At 41.2% G+C, this 23,373-nt stretch overlaps 1 protein-coding gene across 14 annotated transcripts in view; it reads left to right on the forward strand.

Moving 5' to 3' along the window:
* ADAM22 (ADAM metallopeptidase domain 22) overlaps positions 1 to 23,373 on the forward strand; it is a gene marked incomplete at its 3' end in the record, with an annotated part of 141,912 nt that extends 118,539 nt beyond the window's left edge. For 6 of the 14 annotated variants that reach the window (XM_080582462.1, XM_080582470.1, XM_080582474.1 and 3 more), the window contains 5 exons: positions 500 to 600; positions 1,145 to 1,211; positions 4,226 to 4,336; positions 15,420 to 15,543; positions 16,726 to 23,373. In XM_080582462.1, the coding sequence (XP_080438588.1) occupies positions 500 to 600; positions 1,145 to 1,211; positions 4,226 to 4,336; positions 15,420 to 15,543; positions 16,726 to 16,746 (424 nt within the window). The other 8 variants (XM_080582469.1, XM_080582472.1, XM_080582463.1 and 5 more) reach the window with 4 other exon arrangements.

The following is a 23,373-nucleotide window of genomic DNA, read 5'->3' on the forward strand; positions in this document are numbered from 1 at the left end:
ACAGTTACCCCTCCACTGGAGCTCCCAGCTGTGGCTGGGAGGCTGCTCATCACAGAATCCTGAGACTGGTGGCAGTGGGGAGAGGGAAGCAGTCCTGGCTTTACTGCAGCAGCACGAGGATGGGGTGGGCAGCCTGCAGGAAGGATGCAGTAAAAAATCATAAGCACAGCTAGAGGAGCATCTTCCAACTAAGAACCAGGGCAGGGCTGGAAATACCTAAGGAAATCTGGTATGTGCTCATGTTTGTGCTTTCAGCAGCAGACACATGAGAAAGTGGTGCTGAAGCCTGGCTCTTGAACGTGGACACACCAAACTGCTGCAGGGACGGCTGGCAGAGCATAATTAACCAAAAAAAAGTGGATGCTTTGCTAGTGCAGACAGACCTTAGGCCGTGTCATGGCACTGACTTGGGGAATGTGACTGTCTCTGAACAGCTGAGCTAGCATTTATGTTAGACAATAGCCATAACAATAACCGCATCTGAGCCCTCCTGTTCCAGGTCAAATGGATTATCTCATTCCTGGAGTGAAAGGATCCCAGACACAAAACATATTTCAGACATTTGTGAAAATGGGAGGCCTAGGAGTAATTCTTGGCAAGGTAAGTGCGAACCTTTGTGCTGGTCACAGTGGAAACCAACCTGTGTCACTGCTGCTCTCTGAAAGTTTAGGTAATGAGTCCTTACCATTGTGCCTGTTGTTAACCTGGAGCTAGGACTTAGCAGTGCCCTACACAAGAACCTTTTTTGTTTCACAATGCTTCACACGTAGAAGTTAGATCTAATTTCTCCTATGCCTCCAGTGTGAGCCAAGATGAAAAAGAGGAAGTCCATTCACTCTTGCAAACTTTTGTGATTTTACCATGCAGTATTTAGTGTTTTTCTTGAAGCAGTGATTTTCTCAAGTGAATGCTGAAACTAAATAGTTTTTTGCTCTGCACAGTTGCTGCAAAAGGTAGTGAAAGATCACCTAAGTGTCAAGTTTACCTGGTCTGAGGTAAATCAAAAGGGACTGACCTATGGCTTTTAAATGGTCATAGCCAGTGGCTTTTGCTGGGGATGCAAGGAGAATGTACAGTTTGGAGTGGAACGCTGGTGAGTTTCACGATGTTTTACCATCTGTCTTTATCCTGTGATTTCTTTCAGGTAATATAGGAGGAAACAGAAAGAAAGTCAGAGGCAAAAGATTTAGGCCACGGTCTAATTCAACTGAGTAAGTCTGAATTTACAACAGCAAAGCCAAAAAGTAGAGTTTTCATACTTGTGTTTTGTAGATCGAGATTAAGAGTACTGAAAAGTAGACAGCTGCATTTTTTGCCCTGTGGCCCATTCTGACTGCTGACTGATAGTCTGGTAATAGTTTGGCTAATGTATTTCAACCTCTTTTTATGTATTCTTTAAAAAATTAACTATCGATTTTCTTTTTTATGTAGGCTTCCTCAGTCATTCCCATAGCAATTCCCAATGATGGTGGCAGCCTGCACCATCACTACAGGCTTTTGTCTACAGTAAACTGCCATTGCTGAGTGTATCCTGGTTCAATATTGAGTTTCTGATAACCTGTTTCCTCCCCTTGCCTTCACCTTGGGTTGGGTCGTTGCAGAGTTAGCTCTGTGTATCTCTGTGTGCCTGCCTGCAGGTTTTAGAAGAGGTGTCTGTCTGCTCTCAGAGTACCCTGAAGTTTATAGCTGTAAGCCAGCAAAGCCTGAAACAGCCAGTCTTGAGTAAGCCCTGAAATAAATGGGTAATGACAGTCCTTACCAAGTGACTGATCCCCAGACCTCTACAGCACAGCTTAGAGTTGCTGTCTATATTGATGTGGTGGTTACATTCACTGAAGAGACCACGTGTACAGTGCTCCCCATTGGGAAAATGCATTTCCTATGTGCTTATTCGTGCTCGTTCGGGCTCGTTTCATGAAAGAATAGGGAATGGCTGGATTTAAAATCTCTGGGCTTGTCAAACACTGGCTTGCTCTTACAGCACTTACGCGACATAGGAATGACCCCTTATTGACCATGATGGCCAGGATGATGCCCTTTCCCTAAACCATTAGTACTAACTTTGCACCTGTATGGGCAGGTGGGCTTGATACCAACCCTGCTGGAAACTAATCATGCTAACTCCTCTCTGAGCCCTGCTTTCTCCAGTTTGGGGATTTAAGTTTGTTCTGAAACTTTTCTTCCACCTGCAGTGAACTGTCTTGAGGCAAGTAGGCTTAGAAAGGTACATGGAGAACGCCCTCTCCTTCCAATTACATAAATAATAGTTTGATCTACATAGTAATTTTAACATTGTGCAGCCAAAATGCTAATATGGAACCAGAAATATTATCCCCACATCCCTCGGGGGAGTTTATTCTTCAAGTACCCCTGTGCTCTTGGTCTTAGTGCTGATAAACTCTTAATGGAATGTTATTTGCTGGTTTTCTTTCTTCTTGCATGTGACAGTTTGATAAAAGTAAAAGTAGTCTGGCCAAACTATCAAGAGTACAAATGAGATTGCAAGTTCTTTAGAAACTTGTCCTGTGCTTTTCTTCATTTCCAATTGTGTTTCTCAAATAAGATTTATAAAAACAATCTAGTTAAATTCATTTTATCGTTATTCTATCCTTCAGCACAGGCGCAAATTGGGGCTGGATTTGGTCTGTAACAAATGAAAACAGATCAGCTTTTTTTTAATCTCAGAGTGAACATAATTGTTGGGAAGAGTATCATTTGCAATAAAAGAAAAAAAAGGCAAAAAAACCCCCAACAACTCTAATGGACACATTTTTTTTTTTAATCTATGTTGCTCAGCTGTAATACATTTACTCCAAGATGTTTAGAGTAATAACTCAGTGGGTAAACAGAGAGCGTGAGAGTTAGAAATTTTTTTCCCTGTAAAATTTTTCTCTTTCAAAGGTGCTCCTGAATTTCCACCTAATTCTCTGCCCTTCTCCTGATGGGGAATATTTTGGGTTGCATGGGACTGCATGGCTTGTCTGAGTCTCCTTGGCAAGCCGGTCAGCCTGTGGAGAGAGAGCTGTCACTGCATGAACCACATACTGTGAGATTCAGTGGGAACGGAGAGAACGGCCCAGGGCACACAGCGGGTCTGCTCAGAGAGATAACATGCTCTGGGAGAAGAGAAAGACAGAGAATGGTCTAACCATGGCCAACTTTTTTAGCCAAACAAGAAGCACTGCCTTTGAGGATGCCTTAGAATAAATGGAGGCTTTTCCCGGACAAATTTACCTTCTTACTTTCTCTGGAAAACACAGAATAATCTTAAAATCTGTTCTGAAATGGAAAGCCAACCAACCTATGTGACCCCCATAAATCCAATGAAGAATATTTGTTGAGACAGAAAAAGAGGGTAGCACTGTTGGTTTCTTGTGGGTAACAGAGACAGATAGATTGCCTGCTAAAAGACTGTGTTCAGTTGTGCCATACCTTGTGCAGAATTCAATTTATTTATTTATTTATTTTTAACCAGCAGTTGCACAGTAATACGCTTGCCTATAAAAGTATCTGGTATATTCATTGGTCTGCAGTAACTGCACGTTATGCACAAGTATATATTTTTTTTTTTTTTTTTGCGTACAGGCAAGGACCAGATGGAGAATCTTGCCGTTAGTCATTTAAATGAAATTTCTTAAGCACTGAACAAGATTTGAGCTGTGCAGCCCTTGTGAACAGCACTGACAGAAGGGTTGCATTGAGCAGTTCCTGAAAAATGTCCTGGAAATGTACATGGTCGCACATGCCTCTGTGCAACCCCTCGTACTTAGCAGATTCATGATATGAGGCGTCTGCTGAGAGTATCACTCTGCAGAGACTGCTAAAACTCTTTTGGGATATTTTAAATTGCTTCTAGATGTTTCAAAACAAGATTCTTCTTTATTAAAGGCAGATGGTTCAGTTCACACAGAAGGAATGCCAACAGACCCAGCGTTTCTGCAGCTTTTTCACAAACAGGGTTGATGAAATGCCCTGATAAAACAAGTTTTCTATTAAAATCAATTAGAGTTATCCAGGAAAGATAATGAGGGTTTTCTGAATAAGCTGAAGTTTAATTGGGAGCTTGTGTTAAAACAGGTCCCAGGGAACATGTGTTTTGCCAAATAGCAGTTCTGATCGTTGTTAATTTGTACTGCTTTTCCTATAAGCATTTATCTTCCTCGTTGTTGTAACTGATACGAACATCTTTGGCTTAGACTTTCTATTATATATTGTGTTTTTGCAGCAGGGTAACCCATGCATCTGAGCCTGGGCTTTCTCTCGGCCACCAAACCCCGGCCCAAGGCATAAGCCCAGAGGGCTCTGACCCCCCCCAAACAGGGAGCCAGGATCACAGGTCAGTCTCACCTGCCCCTGCGTTCTGGGCTGCCGTTTGATCCCGTGACAAGCCCCTTCCCCTCAGTATCCCATAGTTTTCACTGTGGCGAAACACCGTGACTGCTTGGAGGTGCTCCTGCTGACGCAGCGCTAGCTAGCCTTCCTCCTCGCCAGCCTGAGGAGGACCAGGACCCTTGAGCCCAGGTCTTTCGCACGGTTGCATGTCGCGCTGCAAGCCAAATCGAGCCGTCGGTTGAGCTGGAGGCTTCCGTGTAGGGACACCTTGGTTCTAAAGGGGAATTTCTCACTCAAAGGAAATGCGGATTCGGGCCGTCTTTAATGATTATGTATGTGGCCACAGAGATCAGCATGAGAGCTTTCTGATGGTATCACTTATGGTCTGCAGTGACCCGAGTTCGGCCTTTCCGTACCAGAGGGCCCGGGGCGGTGAGCGGTGCTCCGTAGTGCAGGCAGACCCAGGAAGGCCGGCCACACGGCTGCGCCACGGCTGCATGCTCAGATACCTCCCGACACGTTGTTTTCTCATACAGGAAGCCAGACCAGGAGTGTTTCATGGTTACCAAAACACACTTCCAAATGAAAAAAAAGCAAGTCAAAAGTACTGCAGCGATGTCCGAAAACATGTAGTTGCACCTACAATTACTGCTAAAGCCTAAAGTTAATTAGTTCCTGGCGATGCTGGCATCAGCCCGTGGCTTCACTTGCGGCTCCTCCGTTGCTGTGCTACCACTTTTGGCGTTTTCTTTCTCTAAGAGCCTGAGCTGGAAAGCATAAAGCACTCCTGATCCCTGATAAGTAAGCGAGCTGAGGAAGCTACTGAGAAGCGAGCACTTGTGGCTGAGGGCGAGTACTTTCCCAAAGCTGTGGCTGTGCTTGTGCGGGGCGGGGAGAAGTTCCAGAACAAAAAAGGAGGCCTAAGCCGTCAAAAAAGTGCTGCTGCTTTTGTCTTCGACATGGTCTGAAAGATGGTCAGGGTTAACTGACGTGGACTGGCCCCACTTTACTCACCTGAGCAGTCCCTTGCCAGGCCTGTTCCCCAGTGCCAGGTCATTGGAGTCCCTTTCATAAACGAGGGTGGTAAGAACTGGTCCAGAAATACTGAAAATATCTTAAAAAAGGAGTATTATTTCCATTTCCCCTTGGTTACAAGCTATTTCCTATTTCAACATGTGTTAGTCTCTGTTATATGAAGGTGGTGGTTACAAATAATTGTTAAACTTGCTATTCTGATACTACAAAAACAGATTTAAATCAGACCAGACAGGTTGCTGCTTCTATGCTGCCCTTTTTTCCTTCATGTGGTGGAGGGGGAGGAATTACCTAACCTTGGTACTGGGGGCTAAGGGATACCAGTTAGCAAAACATTTTCTCCTTCTCTGGTAACATTACTGTCAACTAATTAAACACCATTTTTATTTCCCAGTTTTCATGTAACTAATACGAGTGTGTAGCACAGACTTTTTCTTTTTTTTTTTTTTTTTTGCTAAAAAGTGTGGTTTTGGTATCAAGATTGCTTCTGTAAAATGTGAGATATCCCCACAGCCCACCTCCTTGAAAGCTTCTTGTGATCCTGCCACGTGAAACGATCATTATAAAATTAGGGGGTTTATTTGCACATAAGTGTTAAAATTGCCACTGCGCAAACAATTCAAGCCTTTTAACACACTGAGGCCTAAATTCATTCCTGTAGAAGGGGCCCAGCCCAGGTTTCTGTGCTCACTTAGCCATTGTCTTGCGATTTACTCTAGATGGGTGCAAACCTGTCTCTGCAACAAGCAGACTGCAGGACGGAGCCAAAAAGCCCCCCCTTCAGCCTTATTTTGAGATCATGAGAGGAGTTCAAACCACGAGCTTAATGCTGGCCCTCTGCATAGGAGTGAATTTTACCCTTAAGGTATTAAATGAATGATGTATCCCAAATAATTTCCATATAAACCAAACATGCGAGTCTTGTTGTAGTTCAGATTTTCTCATGCAGTTGTACACGTTGCCTAGTCCTCACCCAACATCCATACTGATTTATTTGCCATATTCACTTGCATTTTGGGGATGAAGACATCCTTGCTAAGCTTGTGCTGTGTGTTCTCAGATTTTCTATTCTTGTTCTTCTGCTTTCTCTGTTCCTTCCATTGCTTTCCGCAGGTATTTAAACCCATGGTTCAAAAGAGAATATAATGTAGCTAAGTGGGTAGAAGATGTGAATAAAAACACTGAAGGACCATACTTTAGGTATTTTGTAAATTAATTCTATATCTTTTTTTAAAGCTGTTCCAGCATATACAAATATGTTGGGACTCCTACCTTGTATAAATCAATACAAGTTACTGTAGGTGCAAAGGGCCCCTCTTCTTTTGCTGCATTTTGATGTCTGTTTTTGGCTTCATGTGCAATTTACAATTTTTTTACTGAATGTTTTAATGAAGCCATTGAAAAGGGTGTGTGTAGTGCATGCGTTCCCACCATCATCTATAGCTTGTAGTAGCTTTCTCATCATTTTATGCCAAGTAGTGTTTATGGGCATGAGACGTATTTATCACTAATAAAGTAGTATTAATTTAAACAAAATGTAATTTACTGAAGCAAGTGGTTTCATAACACATTTACTCTACACACTGTCTTATATAGTGCATACTAAAATTTAAACAAAAAAAAAGAAAAAAATAGTAGTGGTATTTTACCCTAAGCATACAATGAAATGATTAACATATTGTAAATTACTTTATTAACATATCATAATTGGATAATTAAATGTATGAGAATATACTCCATGCTGTATTTATCAAACCACTGATGAATCTGTTACAAGTGAGTGTAGGGTTCTACCAAAAAAATCCCTTGTTTTTGAAAGGGAAAAGTGTGTATTTGTTACATTCCAGGTTAAAGAGAAGAGGCATGCATGAGACTGGCCTCCCTGTTGCACATAATTATGAGTCTGAGAATATTTTGGTAGATTCCCAAAAGACACAATCTTGTCGCTGAGAGAGAAGTTTATATCAGCTGAAACAAACAAACAGACAATCAGCTAGCATAGAGGAGAATGGAAGACAATTTGTGACAAATAATGTGAAACAAAATAAAACAATGAAGCTGTAAACTGACATAAATAGGAAGCTGAAACAAGATTATAGATACACAAACAAAAAGAATACAAAGTCAAATCTTTAGCCAAAACAGTGAAGGCTGATAAGAATGAATAAACAGAAATTTAACAATAATTTTGACACAGTAGTAGACCTAATAATAGTGCAAAAGGGCAGAAATGTTCACTAAATATGTCCCGTGTGTATTTGGGGGAAAAAATGTGGTGGAGTTATATCACAAGATGCTAATGAAACACTTGTTCTGATAGTAACACTGGAAGACATTGAATAGCAGCTGGGGACTTTAGTCATTTTTAGAACTAAAAGTCTGCAAAAGTCTTGTAAGGGCTTAAAATAGGTACTTTTTTTTTTTTTTAATATCATTTATGTTTGCTTTCAAGAGTTCTTTAATTGCAGAGAATCATTCCAAAGATCTAACAGGTCAAAAGAGGTAAATTGAAGCCTGCCAGTCCTGAGCAAGTAGTAATAATCCCTGACACAGGAATCCCAGGTTTAAGGGGGGATTTTGTGATTGTTCCCATCAGAATCCGCCAGGTCTTGTTGTTGGTAGGGGGCTGTAGTTTAACCACTGGTGTTGGGGCAGCGTGTTCAAGAACCAGGGAGGTTTAAGTACATAGCCCAGAGAAACCTTCGAAAAGCCTTCAGGACTTCAAGCTATTCAGAAGTTTAATGGAGAAGTTAAGTGCTTACCTGATCATAAAATCCATGTATCTGCACATGGAGCAAAAAATTTAGGGGCAGACCAAGACTGAGAGCAACCAAAATTAACTGGAAGGGGAAATTCAGCAAGCTCACACTAGGAAGGAGGTGTGTTTTATTAGCAAGGGAAACGGGACCGTTTCCTAAAAATGTCCTCTCGACCTCTGTTGTTCAGGCAAGGCAGTCTGTCTCCCGCCGTGACCTAACCTCACAGCTGGCTCTCAGGGTGCTCGTAGCCGAAGCCCTCTGGCTGCAATAAGCAAAGGTGTTGATGAACTATGAAGATAGCACTGTTTTAATATATGTTACTTTAATTGGTTTAGTTAAACAGGTTCAGATTCCTCAATGCATACTCTTAATGTGGTTTTAATCTTTTAGCATCAGTATATCTTGATTTAGTGACTGGATTAAATTGATGGGAGCACACCCTGCTCCTGAGGGTTTTCACTGTTGCAGTGAATGAGTCACATTTCTAATTGCATTTGAGATAAACCAAACATATTTTGTATGTAGATGAGGATTAAGCTGACCCATGTGAGTTTTTAGGGCTTGGTATCAGCAGAGATGAAACCTAAATGAACATTTTTACTCTACAGAAGATTACTAATGACTGCCCGCAGCAGTAGCTTTAGAAACAGGAGAGAAATCAGGATAAATTTAGAAGCCTGTGTGTCCTAATTAACTGAGGTAACCTTAGGGAACTATTCTGCAGGCATATTATGGAAGGCAAAGGACCAAATCTTCTCCTGGGATGAGTTGCTGTGGGCTTATGAGAGGTTACACTACATGTTTCTCCCCAGAAATCAGGCACAATTTTGGTTAATCTGTCAGTGGAGGAAAAACAGTGTTCCTAAAAGCTGTGTGTCTGCACATCACACGGCTGGGTTTTGAGCTTTGGAGCAATTCACAAAGAGAACCAAATAAATCTTGTTTAATAAGCCAGAAAGTCAGTTCAGAAATAAGTTCAGAAAGTCAGGCTGAACTCAGACCGTCCAGCTGATACTTCATTTTAGGAATCACAGCCCAAGGCATTAACACCAGCTAAGTAGCTGAGTAGTTTTTTTTTGTTGTTGCAAATATTTGATTTATTTATTTTTTTCCTTTAAAGATGGATGAAAGTAATATTGCTGTTTTGTTTGTTTCCCTATAATTTTAGGAATCATGTCTTGATGACTGATGCTGTTGCAGGTAGAGTTGAAGTAGAGTCAGGAAAAAATAAAAGGTCTTCCTGCAATTCCTGGGAAAGCTGCAGATTTTCAGAAAATAGAGATATTAGGTATCACAGAGGCTTACTCCATGAGCTTAAAAAAAAAGTCTAAATTTGCCACCCTGACACCTGGTGTCCTAGTTATTAAATTTAAATAGTTTATAATTTTTTTTTTCAGGTCTAGTGGGAATCTCCATATAATTACTTTTTATTAATAATAGTAATAGTAGTAGCTCTGGTACCAGAAAGCTCCCAGCTGTGGGATTCCTTTCTATAGAAAAATAGGAGCTGTAAAGAAAAATCTCATTTTCCTGCCCAAAGGCTAGGCTAGATTTTAATTTTACATGCTAGGTCATAGCTGCATAACCCCAGCAATGAACTCAGGTGGGAAATTTCAGCATTGCAGCAAGGGGCAAGTGCTGTGTTAGCATCACCTTCATCCCCTGAGATCAGCGAGGGCTGTCTGCACAAACAGCAAAGACATATTTTGCCTTCATTTACTTTGCAAAGGCTAAATAGCTTTGCCCTAAATGTATATTTCTTGTGGAGGTTCAGGGGGAGAGGGTAGGTTGCTGAGGCACATCAGCTATTGCTCAGGTAAATTCACTGTTTTACCATTGTGATACTACTGTATATTTTTGTTGTTGTCAATTACAGTGGTTACCGCACAGCTTGACCTTAGGAAATATGGTTAAGGATTACTAGAAATTCTCTCTGCATCTTAAAGGACTGAGGAACCATCCTAGTGTCAGAAAATAAACCATCAGAATACCCAAATGAAGCATTTCTATAGATAATTATAGACAAAGGGGACTGGAAGGTGCCCTCTGAAGCACAGAGCTGCTTATATTTGAATTAATCCGAATATTTACAGTAACTTAAAATCTTTGGGAGTGTTTAAGATAAATTTATGAAGAAAAAATTAATTTATTTGGAGACCCAGGATGCATCCCCTGAGGGAAAATGTCTATCCCAAATCAGAAAGGCATGGGCAAGGGGCATGGAGGGCAGGAAACAACAGGCATTTCCCCCATGTATTTTTCCTGTGCTTTGGCGTTCTTGTTTCCTTCTTCCTCACGTTTGTCTCCACTCCTTCTCAGCTGATGATTAGGCCTGGGCTGGCTCTGCTGCCCTGCCGTGTCCATTGCCTTCTGCTCTGAGCGTGCAGCAGAGGCCAGAGCCAGGACCGACCATTATCTCCCAGCTCTTTCTGAGGGAACTTCAGGCTGCATTTAAGTGAAAAACAAACAAAATAACCCCCTTTCTGTTTCTCTGTTCCTTTCTCTCAATAATATTTTCAACTTTTTAAATTGGCCGCCATTGATCTTCCAGTCGCTGCAGTGAGCTGCAGTTACTGGAAAGCTCTGTCAGCGTGAAGCCCTCAGCAGCGATGGCAGCAGGCCGTTCAGAGTCATCGTGGCCACGGGGCACCCCGGCTCCTTGGTGAGGATGACTTTGTCTCCCTACAGGATGCGTAGCTGGAGCAGAACCTCCCTGCTCTGCCATTGGGAGAGACCCTTTTCTTAGGAAGCTCTGCCCCTTCAGGAGGGACTTTTCCTAATTACCACCAAAGCAAAATATTGGCCTTGTTGGCAGCCACTGAAAAAAAAAATGACATCAGTAGGGTCAGGATTTCATTTCAAGAATTAGGCAAAATAGTTCATTAAAGTGTGTGAGTGCTCACTTCTGGAGCATTCATTGCTGAGCAGTGCTTGGAGTGAGGGGCTCCAGCCCCAGCCTTCACCTCTGCTGGAGCTCCCCCAGAGCCAAACCTCCCCTTCCTCTGCTTCTCCTCCTGAGGAAACCTGTGCATGTGGCTGTTTCCCAGAAGGAACTGCATTAAAATGCTAAAATGCTTAGCCACAACAGTGTTTTAGAAGACTGCAGCTTCCTAACAGAGGCTGATTTATGCCGATAACATCCTTCACAGAGATGAACCATGTAAGCAGATGTCAGGTCAGGCTGACGTATCCACACTTGAAGTGCTTTCACTGAGTTGACTTTTAAGTGAATTTCATTAGGTTATTTCAGTCCACAAAACAGAGTGAAACAAAGTTCTTGAACATTGCAGATCTGTCACGGCCACCTGCTATGAGCTTGGCTAAAGTGACACTTGAAGAGGTCACAAGACATCTAGTTGTGTGACCAGGGAACATGTTTTGCAATGCCTTGTGTGGGCCAGGATTCTCCCTGTGTAGAAGAGAAGGCAGAGCAGGCAGACATCTGTATGCAGGTATCCTCCAGCTGCTGGAGCATCTTCTTCTGGGTCCCAGCACGATCTCCCCACACCATTAGTTTCAGCTTCTAACAGAAAGAGACACAAAGCAGCCACTACATCTTGCTTCCTGGCCAGAAATGAAAGTCCTTACGATGTGTTGAGGTGCATGGCTTCATTTTGTGTTGGTGGTAAAATCTCTGAAACACTGCTGCAGATCAGACTGCTTTCATAATATCTTGTACAGGTTCAGCTGGAAGCAACATTTGGCATGAAAGCTAATGGATGTGATAGCAGGAGAACTAAAACCCCAGTGAAAGCTAAATGGATCCCACCCTTGCCCCAAACTGCAAAGTTTTACCTACCTTTAACCCTGGCATTACCTGCAAGTGTCCCTGAATGCTGTTTCTTCCATCCTGTAAATGAGAAAGGACATTTCTGTCTCTTTCTCATTTAAAGTACATGTAAATCTGGGATACACAGCACATACACAATTGCAGGGCAGAACCTAAAAAGTGACCAAAAAACCCAAACAACTATGCTTACCACACAAGATGCATCATCAGCTCTGTGAGCATCCACTTGAGCAGTAATATATTTTCCCAGTCTCAGTAGATGGGACTAAAGATGACAAAAACCAGCACTGACTGTGTAGCAGAAATAAGAGGCGAGAGCCTGCAAGGGGCGGGCAAGGTTATTTAAGTGTGCAACTGCATTCTCAATGTGTTTGAACTGAAAAGCACCCGACGAGGATGCACGCGCTGCTCCCAAAGCAGCTGTGGCTTTGCACGTGCAGGCGAGCAGCGACGTGCACATCAGTTATGTGTGCAAAACGCAGGTGAGCAGGCAACACGTGTGGAGGGGAGAGGTAGGAAATTTAGGCAGCTATGCTGAAGGTCTGGGCTTCAAAATCTTTCAAAAAGGCAGTATTTTGTCTGCATAGGATTTTAATTATTTTTTTAACAAGCACTTCAATTGGGAACAATTTTTTTCTTTCCTCCAAATCTTAAAAAAAATACTAAAAAAAAAAATAGCATAGGATAAAATTCCACTACTGCAACAAGAAGGAGGATTCTTCTCTCCCACCACCAGCATACTGGTCTAAAAGTTGCAAGTTTAAGTTTGTCACTGAGGAGGCCTCAGCTGACTGCAATGGAAAACTTTAGGTACCACGCAGGGTGAATCCAGCAATATGGATTCAGCCGGCCAGCTCTGCTCTCTGCTGGTGCTCACTTGCAGACTCTTCTCCCAGTTCTCTGTGCAGCTCATCTTCAGTGAGAAGCAGCTATTTAACATCTCTGGTTAGCTAATCATAAATCAATTTCAAGTGAGATGGCTGCCCCCAGACTTCTTCTGTGCAACCTCTTTTTAAGTATTGTGGCACAGAGACTTCCTTCAAACTCTGCCTGCCATTCCAATTTCCTCCTCTTTTCTGAAAAATGGAGGCCAGAAGTTGCTGCTTAGGTTTTGGGTAAAAGAGCAGATCTATCTGGCTGCTAGGGGTCTTCCCGCTCAGAGGACCTGCTGAGCAGGGAAGGTGTTCAGGATGCTCCATTCTTGGGAGGATATTGCTCCTTCCAGCATCACCTGCTAAGGTTGATGGCCAGGTAGATTGGCTGTGGCTTTCCTTGTCACCACAACCTTCTCTTGCACTGCCAAAAATAACCCATGGGAAGAGCCAGTGGTGTGCAGGAGGCAACCATGGTACCTGCATAAATACACAGCTTTCTCATAGGGATTACCAAGCCAGATCTAACACCCTTGGTTCTGTGCCAATCATTATAAATTTACCCATCAAGATTTTAAATCCTACTGCAGCTGTTGGGCAAAGTTCATGAATAATCAGATTACTAATAATCTGTAAAATCTACTATTCTTTTCTTTCCCCCTTCCTCCTCTCCTTTTTATTATTATTACTTTTGATTCTATATCCATTAATATTTGTTTTGTGATCCTTATCTGTCCAAGTTTGGGCCCAGATGAGAGGACTCATAGGGGTAGTGAAGAGCAGAGCACTGAGCAGGGCACTGCTGAGAAACTTTCTCTGGATTTCTTTTAAAAAGTAACTTTTTTTAAAATTTTTTTTTCTGATGCATTTTGGTGCCCAGATCTGTGATGCTGGACATATGAATGTCTTGTTTTACACTGCAGTATCTGTTTAAAATTTTCTTCCTGAAAATGTTCACGTATGTCCAGTTCATCCTAATGGGTAATCAAAGTGCACGCGCTGCAGATGTACTTTTCAGTGTTTGGATAACATACCAACCCCAATTTTTTAAGTGCTGTTGAACTTAGAGGCTACAGAATGAGGCATTAGAGCATCATAAGGCAGGCTGGAGAGCTGTCACCATGTGATTTCCATTGACACCGTGTTGCTCGTGGCTACCATCAGTCATTGTTTGTATGGGAGACATGAGTGTGCTGTTGTAGGGAGCTACAGACACAAGAAAATGAAGCACTAGTCCAAAATAAAAGAATAATTACTTAAAGGTAAATGAATTTCACTCAAATAATAGATGCACAAAACAATTCCAGACACTAAAGAGTCCCTGACCTGTCTGTAATTCTCTCTAGACAGAAGGAGCTGATCCTACAAATCCCAGAGCAAGGGGTGTGAGGCTGGCTGCCAGGCCTGGGCCCCGTGGCTCCTTGGTGTCCGTGGTGTTGCTAATGGTGCTCGTCACTGGGCCTACAGCTGCTCAACACGCCAGCCCTTGCTCTGTGTGAGGGGCTTGGAGGACCTATGTAGAGACTGAGGGACAAATTCCATCTTCAGGGACACGTTAAGCTCAGAAAATAATAGGTAACAGTGCTCAGGGAGGCTCTGGGTGATGTGCCTGCACTAGTGGGAGGCCTCCTTAGGAAAATGCCCTCAGTCTGAAAAAGAGAACAAAAAGACAAAAAGGCCATGGTAGCCTACACTTTCTACTTGGAGATTTTTTTCCCCCTTTTATTCTGCCCAGAACTAGAGCCTGATAGGAACCTCTCAAGTGGGAAAAGTGCAGAATCTCAAAACAGAAGCATACAAGAGTTTTTCTTGGGTATAAAATTTCAGTCAATAATGTGCTGCTGCCTTATTGACTTGAAAAGAACGCCTTTCATGTGATTCAAACATTTACTTGCTCCTGCTTACTCTACTCACCTTGTACAGAAATGCTGATTGCCATTGACTAATCAGTCCATTTTTGTATATTCTCATCAGACTCTTTCTTTGGCTGGAACAATATGCACTGTATGATGCTTGCATGTCGAATAATTTGTTATTAGCACTTTGTATATGCCTTTGTTCCTTCACAACTAACAGTTTGGCCTCCGAGTGCATGCATATGTGTAAATTAATGTGTTGTTATAAAATAATAGATTTATTTGCTATGCTTTTATCAACGCAGGAGATGTGTAAGATATATATATATATAAAGACACTGATAATTGCCATTTTTCCATCCACTGGCAGATAACACTGTTCAGCTTGTATTTATACTATTATTGTTTCTATTTAGGCTTCATAATGCCATTTCTATCTTTTAGTCCTGTATTTACTCAATTAAAGATTTGTTTTGTTAGTTTTAAAAATGTTAATTACAATACCATATAAATCAGTCTAAGAAATCATTTTTATTATGGAATACAACTCTAGTAAGTAGGAAATTTTACTTTTTTTCCTCCAGTGTTCCTGAAAGCTATAAATACCCTTATTTATAGTCATGAAATTATTAGGCTACTGACCAAACAACTTTATCCCCCCAATATTGAGCTAATAATACTTGGTTCTGAACCACGCTTCAGAGTAATGGCAGTTGCTGTTGCAGTGCTGGGACCCGAAGACATGACATTTATTTTGTGTGTTTCAACACCTCAGGACACTGTCTCCTGCAAAGTCTCCATCTTCATCCACTGGGTCTATTGCTTCCAGCAGAAAATACCCTTACCCGATGCCACCACTTCCCGATGAGGAGAAAAAAGCTAACAGGCAAAGTGCCAGGGTATGTGTACCTATTATTTTCTGTGCATGTTTGTCGGTGATGTAATTTACTGGTAGTTTTGCAAAAGGGAAAGGCGGCAGATTTTTGAGCAACAGTGAGAGTATTAACTTCGTATCCATAGCTCTGGAAGCTGCTACAGGCTGAGCCTCTGGCACAGCCTCAGTGGCTGTGTTTACAGAGAACCCATTCGGGTTGCTCTCCCACCTGAAGCCCAGGTCTCACTACTTTTCCTAGTTCAAACTGGGAGCATGCCTGGGCAGCCTTTGGGCTGTGGAGGAGGACAGGCAGCCCCAGAGCAGCCTGGCTTTCCTCCCTTACTCCTTCCAGGGATCCGAAGCAGTCAGAGATGCGCACCTGGGCTGGGGGATGGCTGCTTTCCAGCATTATGGAAAGGCAAATGAGCGGCAGTTGAGGAGGACATGAAGGGCTAGCACCAAGCCCTGGGGTTGCCCAGGATGGGCAGAAACCTCTGGAATGAGCTTTCCAGCTGCTGCCAGAAGGCAATGCTAGCCATTGCTTCCTTTGTGTCTACTCAGGCACAGCAGGCATTTAAACAAGCAACTCCCCTTCCCCCTAAAATTTACTTCAGGTGTTATACTTGTGATACCTTTAGTTTATGTTGCTGAAGCAGGTGCGATTCCCAGCACTGTTCTCCACCCTTTTATGCAAGAATAAAGGACCGGAGCACTGCTGCTGGGGCCTGAAAGCTGCTGCCCCACATCCTGCTGTGGGCAGGAGGCGTGTGAGGGGCAGCACAGGGTCTTGCAGACGTGTGTGGAGCTGGCAGCTGGGAGGCAGGGCTGTGCCGGTGCGTCTCAGCCCCACAGCAGAGATCAAAGATGCCCTGGGCAGGGTTAGGCAGAAGATGGTGGGAAATAATCTCTATACCAATATTAATTACCGTAACTGTAAGGTAAAAGCTTGCTAGTAGAAATCTGATGTAACACCGATATATTTCCTTCAAACCGTCTGCTCCTGTGGAGCGTTACTCTGCTGACTGCGAGTTGTGCCGAAATGGCCAGGGCTGCCTGCTTGTGGCCTGAACAGCCCACCAGAGGTAGGAGAGACCAACAAGCACAACCTCGGCAGCCCAGGCAATGGAGGTGCATTTCCCCAGACAAATTCGCACTGCTTTATCTCAGTGTATAATGTGTGTTTGTGTTCCTTTTTTCCCCTCTCCAGCTATGGGAGACTTCCATTTAGCTGCTCCGTTTTCCTGGGGTGACGTCAAGAACTGTTTACTTCAGATTTTATAGAAACTCAGCATCGCTGAGTCCTTGCACATTCATCTGGTCTTCAGACAATGGGAAAGATCAACACAGACGACCGTGATCACAATGGGAACCTCCTCTCATTTGGAAGGGAAAAAGCAGTCTTTTTTTTTTTTTTTTTTTTGGTCAGCCAGAATTTTATGGATTTGATATTTGAGGTAAAGAACAACCAAAATTATACCAATTAACAGGGGAGTATTAGACTGGACATATCAAGGCTGTTCCGCATGATGAGAGATACACTTACCTAGCATCCCAGCTGCAGTCAGGTTGCAAGTCCCACCCAAGAGAGGTTTTTCTCGGGTTTAATGCAGTTCCCAGTCAGACCAGACTGGGCTTGGGAACGTGTGTTCAGGAGAACCCGGCCAATGTAAACTTGTACGCTGTGTGCATGAACCTTGTGTTCTTTACTTTCCACATGTAAGGGATAAACAACATACCGTAGTAGCAATTAGCATGCAGGAGTAAGAAATATAGGATTATTTTTTTTTTTGTGACAGGATTTCAAGCTTTGAAAGGCAACTCTTTGAACCTAAACTTCAAACAAACAAACAAGGATTATATCTTTTTTTTTCTTTTTTTTTTACTTTACGTGTTTATAATCTCAGTATACAGGTTGTATATATGTAAACATTTGATAACGTCAAAAATAGCTGTTATACATACGTGTATTTTGCCAAATGCCTAAAGAAACAGTCATGACTAACATCATCACACTTCAATTTTTCTAATATTATGAGCAGACAACTGTGGAAATACAGAAAGTACAGTACTGTAAAACCATGTCTCTCAGAAACTGGTGTTTGACCAAAATCTGTACTGTCTTCTAAGTAACCGACAATCTCAATTACACGGTGGAACACAGAAATCAGTACTGTACACTTTGTCTTAAATCATCGTAAGGGGAACCAGCCAACATGCGCTGTCCAGTGAGATGACCAGAGTATTCTCACACCGGTGCGATCAAGAATGATCCTCTAGACAACAGAGACAGAGTCTTGAACTAACCTGCAGTACAAACTTCCTGAAAATTTGGGAACACTTCGACATTGTCAATTCAGGATGTGGTGATGTGAAGTCCGTCTGGTGAGACTCGCTGTGTGTTTCTGACAGAGCATTTCAGATGCTGTTTTGGATGGCAAAGTGTATCTTATGAGAAACCTAACAATTTCACTGCACTAGATAATAACAATGCTGGGCAAGTGGCCAGTTTCATTGCTGTCTTTTTATTTGTTTCTGGAATCTCCTTTACCATGTGCTAGGATGCTCTGCTTGCTGCCCCTGAAGTCCCCTTGACAATTTTTTGGGGCCATGAACTGAGTACAAGTGAGTTTAGCCTATAAAACAAACCAACAAAAAGCCCAACACCTTTACCATGGAGATGTTGGTTTCCCGAATAAACGGATGGTGAGATTTCTAGTACCTGAGATTTTGTAAAGGGTGTTGTAAAAACAAATGTGGTAATCTGACTGGAAATTTTCATTCAATAAGAAAACCGGACCACATCAATTCAATTTATAATTCTCCAGCTCTCCAAAAATGACAGATTCTTAGCTTCAGGTAGTGCCATTACAGAATAACACACGATTCTGTATGGTGCAGTTGAATACCTTGCCCAATGACCGAGCGATCAATTAGATATCATTGTGATGGGAACATCTGCGGTGTTTCTGAATCTTCTACCTCTTTCATGTATTTCCTTTAAAAAGTGAACCCAACACTTTCAGCCTTTTAATATATTTTTTTAACTTTTAAGTGAGTCAATAAAGTCACATATATGTAAGATTAAATTAAGAAATGTCAGCAGCTATAAAGTAAGCAAGATTTTTAGAAGCACTATATTTTATGATTAGGCTGTGTGTTGGATTATAACAAAATATTGACCTTGGAGTTCAAATGATTTCCTTCACAGTCGACAGGTTCTGGTAAGTATTTTGGAGAAAGGCAAATAAGAGTGAGTACAAGTACAAGACAGAACAGCTGGAAGGAGCCAGTCACTTGTAATTGCTTTAGGAAATGATTCTGCACTTTTTTGAAGAGTAAATAGTTGGCAGCACAGAAGAATATTTTTTGCAAAGATTTGAGTGTAGGTAACTGGATTAAAGGTAGTTGGTAGTGTATAGCTCATGAAATAGGGGCCTGAGCCATAAGCACTTGAAATCAATAGAAGTCTTCTATTGATTTCGCTGGACTTCGAGTGGGACCCTCAAGACCCTCAAGTTCACCCTAATTAGGAAATTATGCTAGCCTCACAGCTCTTGTGTTACTCTGTTGCCTGGAAGCTGTTTTCCCCTTCCACGTTAGTATCTTGTCTCTAGTAACTGGACTCTTCATCATGTGCCTTTTATGATATTTTGTTTGGTTACAATCTAGCACGTAATTTGAATAATCCTGTTAGATTTCTGTGCATATTTCATGTTTATCACCCTTTACTCTTCCCTTTCCATTTTGCCTTATCAAGAAGCAGCAAGATTTGGCAAACAGAACTGGATGTACCATATTGGCTGTTTGTGTAATATTCATAGCTTATTGTTTTGAAAACAAATGGCTCTCCTGACTGTATTTTCAATGTACTATGTACTTACAGCTTCTCACGTGTTTTGGTATAACTCATTCATAGCATATGATGATACAGTTGTGTCTGTAGCGTAACTTTAACAGTCACCTTTACATTTGGGGCTATGTCGTGACTGGAAGTCTAGTTATGAGCTCTAAGTTTAAGTTAAATAAACATTGACTTTCACTTTGATGGTCTACAGTGAGAATATCACAAACCTTTCATTTTTGCAAAATTCTTCAGCGGAGAATTTTGCATTAACTTTGTAGCTTGGAGATCTTGTCATGGCACAAAACCTGAACTGTTTTCAGGTTCAGCCCAGGAAACTGGGCTGTGAGAGCCTCTTAAGCCAACGGAGGTCAAAGAAGTCGCTTGCTTGCATTTCTGTGGTTTAAAATGCAGTGTGTTGAAAGCTGCCAGATTTGTAACCTTGAAGACTGCATATATTTTTATTCATAGTAGTTGGTTACACTGGCAAAAGCAATATAAATTGCCGCATAATACCTCATCCAGTCTACAATAGAGCACTCATATTGTCAATAAGATAACTCAGTCATTTTGACTCATTCAGACTCAAACTTTTATTTTTCTTTTAGTAAATTAACTAGTTTTTGCCAGCTATGCTGTAGAAACTTGTTGAAGTGGGTGGTGGTGGTGTGTAATGTCTAATACATTACAAGTATTTGTCCATAAGAGCATACAACCAGCAGGCTGAGCTATACTTAGCGTTATGTATTTTAACATGTGGGAGAAGAACCTTGTATAATTTAAAACAAAATTAATATCACTAACTGATGGAGACTGAAAGTTACAGACCGTATCCGGATAATAATGCTGCACAGTGATGCTTCAATTTAATAACTAAAAATATACCTGCTAGTTCTGGATTTGTTAAGAATTTGATTAATCCATGCTATTGCCTTTTGGTGAACATACTCAGGCAGTATATCAGAAATGGTTTGGACTGATAATTCACATATAATTTTGTTACCTGATTTAAGTATGACATGTATCTTTGAAGACAGCCACTTCCAAATGGTTTATAGGTTTTGTTCCTGATTTATGATGCTGACCCTGCTAAGCTGATGCACTCATTAGATAACTTTGATTATGCAAATGAACAAATGGAACTTTGGGCTTTAGCCTGAATTAAAAAGAGAAAGAAATTATGTCAATAGCTAGTGTGCTGAAGTCCTCTTACCTGAATCACTGTTGCTGGTTTTAAATGAACGAAGGGGTCTTGTCAACATCAATGTGACAACTGTTTTCAAAACCAGGGCTATGAGTAGGTACATACACTATTACAGGCATGCACGTACTACAAATTCAGACCAAATTTACATTCGTTTCATTAGTGTCATGGACATTAGTATCATGGACACTCTCAACATGATAAAGACTCTTGGCATGTGAGAAGAGGAGAATACATCAGGATGTGACGTGATGCAATGATGAGTCCATAATTCCGTGGGATAATAGGTTAGCTCTTAGTACTTGCTCTGTCATCAAATCCCATACAGAGCTGTTGTAGCCAAACTTACCAAATTCCAGTGTAAAACTGAGCAAGCTGCTGTTCCCTTCTCTTCTATCCCCTTTTTGCTCCTACTGAAAAGCATTCCCATGAATGATAATTTCATTCACTAGCAGCCTCTTGTGTTGATTGACTAAGATCAAAATGTTGCCCAGTGAGTTGCCTTTCCACACAAGATAAGGTCTTTCCAGTGCTGTTATTACATCGTTTGCACTTGCTGCAGTATAGGTGAATGAGCCTCATGTCTCATTTGCAATTTGCACTGGTAAAACCATTTGGTGGCTGTCATCCGGTGTCTTTCTCATCCTCTAGCATTTTGGAAGGCTAAATCTCTTTTATCACTGTGAACATAAAAGTCATACTACATCCTAATTTTCTTCCTCCAAAAGTATCCACTTCTTCCTCTAAGTCATCTGAATATCTGTATCATTAGCAGAATGTGTTACTTATATCAACCACAATGTTGATTTACCTCATTTTTAAGAGCTTGAGCATTCTGGTCTCCTCTGCTGCCAGTCTGACCCCGCTATTTGCCTGGCTTCCAAACCATACAGCATTGAACAGCAATATGGGATTTGACTTCAGTCAAATTTCCTGAAGACAAATGTAGATAAATTGCACGTTTGTACAGCTTGTCATCCTGTGACTGCATGGTGGGGTGAAGTTCCTATGTGCAAATAAATAGCTACCATGGAGCTATAATAGAGCAAGAAGAAAAGGAGGACAGTGAGGCTGATTGTGTAGTTACAGTTGCAGTATAGATAGGACTCTTAGGTGTGACTTCACCTGAAACAAGAAATGAAGTGTCTACCATTGACACTAAAAACTCCTTTGACCCAAATATTTTCCAAGTTGGCTTATGAAAAATATTTCGGTACCTCAGGTATGGATGCTGATGTAGACTAAAGCTTTGGAAACAGTAGCTCCTACAGCCAGCAGGTGGTGTGTTGTCATTCCAGAGCAGTTTCCTGCAATTGATTAGAAATGCACTACAACAATCAACACAAATATGTTGTTATCTCAGATGAGTAACCAAAACGAGCAGTAAAAGTAACTTTAGAACACAGAAATGTGTTCGGTTGCTCACACTCAAGAAACTCTGTCCCTGACTTTCAAACTGGCTCACCTGGCTGGGGCTGGCATTTTTAGTTCTCTAAAATACAGCCTACACCCGTTTAAAAAATATTTTAGCTAAGCCAGCTCTAAACTGGTTGAAAACTTTGGTTACATGGACAGGCCGTAACTGCAATATAAGTCAGCATGAGATGAGGAAGATTGGTGAAAAGAAGAAGTGCAGAGCAATTAAAAAGAAACATTCTCTAAAGGGAGAAGCAGAGGTGTCACACTATTTTTAATTACAGGAGCATAAAATGTCAAAGCAACAAGCTTTTTTTTTTTTTAAGTTTATGTATCCTCTGATTAAAAAAAATGAAGTTTTGGTTAAAAAAAATCTTAACTTGAGGCCTTAAGACCTTATATATTCTAACTTTAGCATGGAGAGTCTATTTTTACAACCAAATTAGGAATTCTGTATATAGGCCTGACTGACCATGTAAGTATAGTGGTGCTAGCAGCTAATCATGCAATATCGTAAGGCTCTGTATAACAGTAAATGCTGATTTATTTTGAATATTGGTACAAGGACTCCTGCTCACTGCCTGTGTAGAGAATCTAAATATTTTATGCTTGGAAATACAGTCCAGAACATATTCAAACTGTGAATATATAACCTGATTTTTCTTTTCTTAAGGGTAAAGATGTATTACAATAGGTAGTGTTTTATATAGAATACAGTACTTATTTTTATTGTTGCATAAAAGCAAAATATTTTTTTCAGAATAGCAAAGCATTACAGAATTTTTAATCTGCTGGAGAAAACACTATTTACAGTATGATGTTCTTTCAGCAAAGCTTTGGGGGTGGTATATACCAATTGGCTTGGCCAGCTTCATTTTGTGCTAACGTTTATCTTGGGCATTGCTGTAAGAAAAAGCTATTTTTTCACTCACGCTAGCCCTGACTGGTAAAACATTCAGAGAGGCAAGGAGACTTGGGTTTCACCACTGGGGCTGGGCTAATGTTTGCAAAACCAACCAATCTATGTCATATTGTTGTCTTCGCTAATTAAAATCCTTTAAAAATTGTACATGATGTAATAGAAACATAAGATTTTGACAAACACCAAAACGAAGCATTGCAATTTACAACTTTCTAGCTTTGAGTGTGCTGTTTTTGTCATCAACATTACAGGCATTGGGCTGTTGAAGTGAATGAATCTGGCTTTCATGTAGCTAAAAAAACAAATGTTGCTTTTTATAAAATAAGATCATTGTAATTTGGTTCTAAATTCCTGCTCACTTTTAATAACAGCATCACAGTATCCACTTCTATGAGAGTATTTAATACAAATGCCTGTGGTTTTCAATGTTACTAACATATTGTAACATCAGTAAAGTGACTTTCAATGACAA

This window comes from Anser brachyrhynchus (genome assembly GCF_964034855.1).
Source record: "Anser brachyrhynchus genome assembly, chromosome: 2".
NCBI lineage: Eukaryota > Metazoa > Chordata > Aves > Anseriformes > Anatidae > Anser > Anser brachyrhynchus.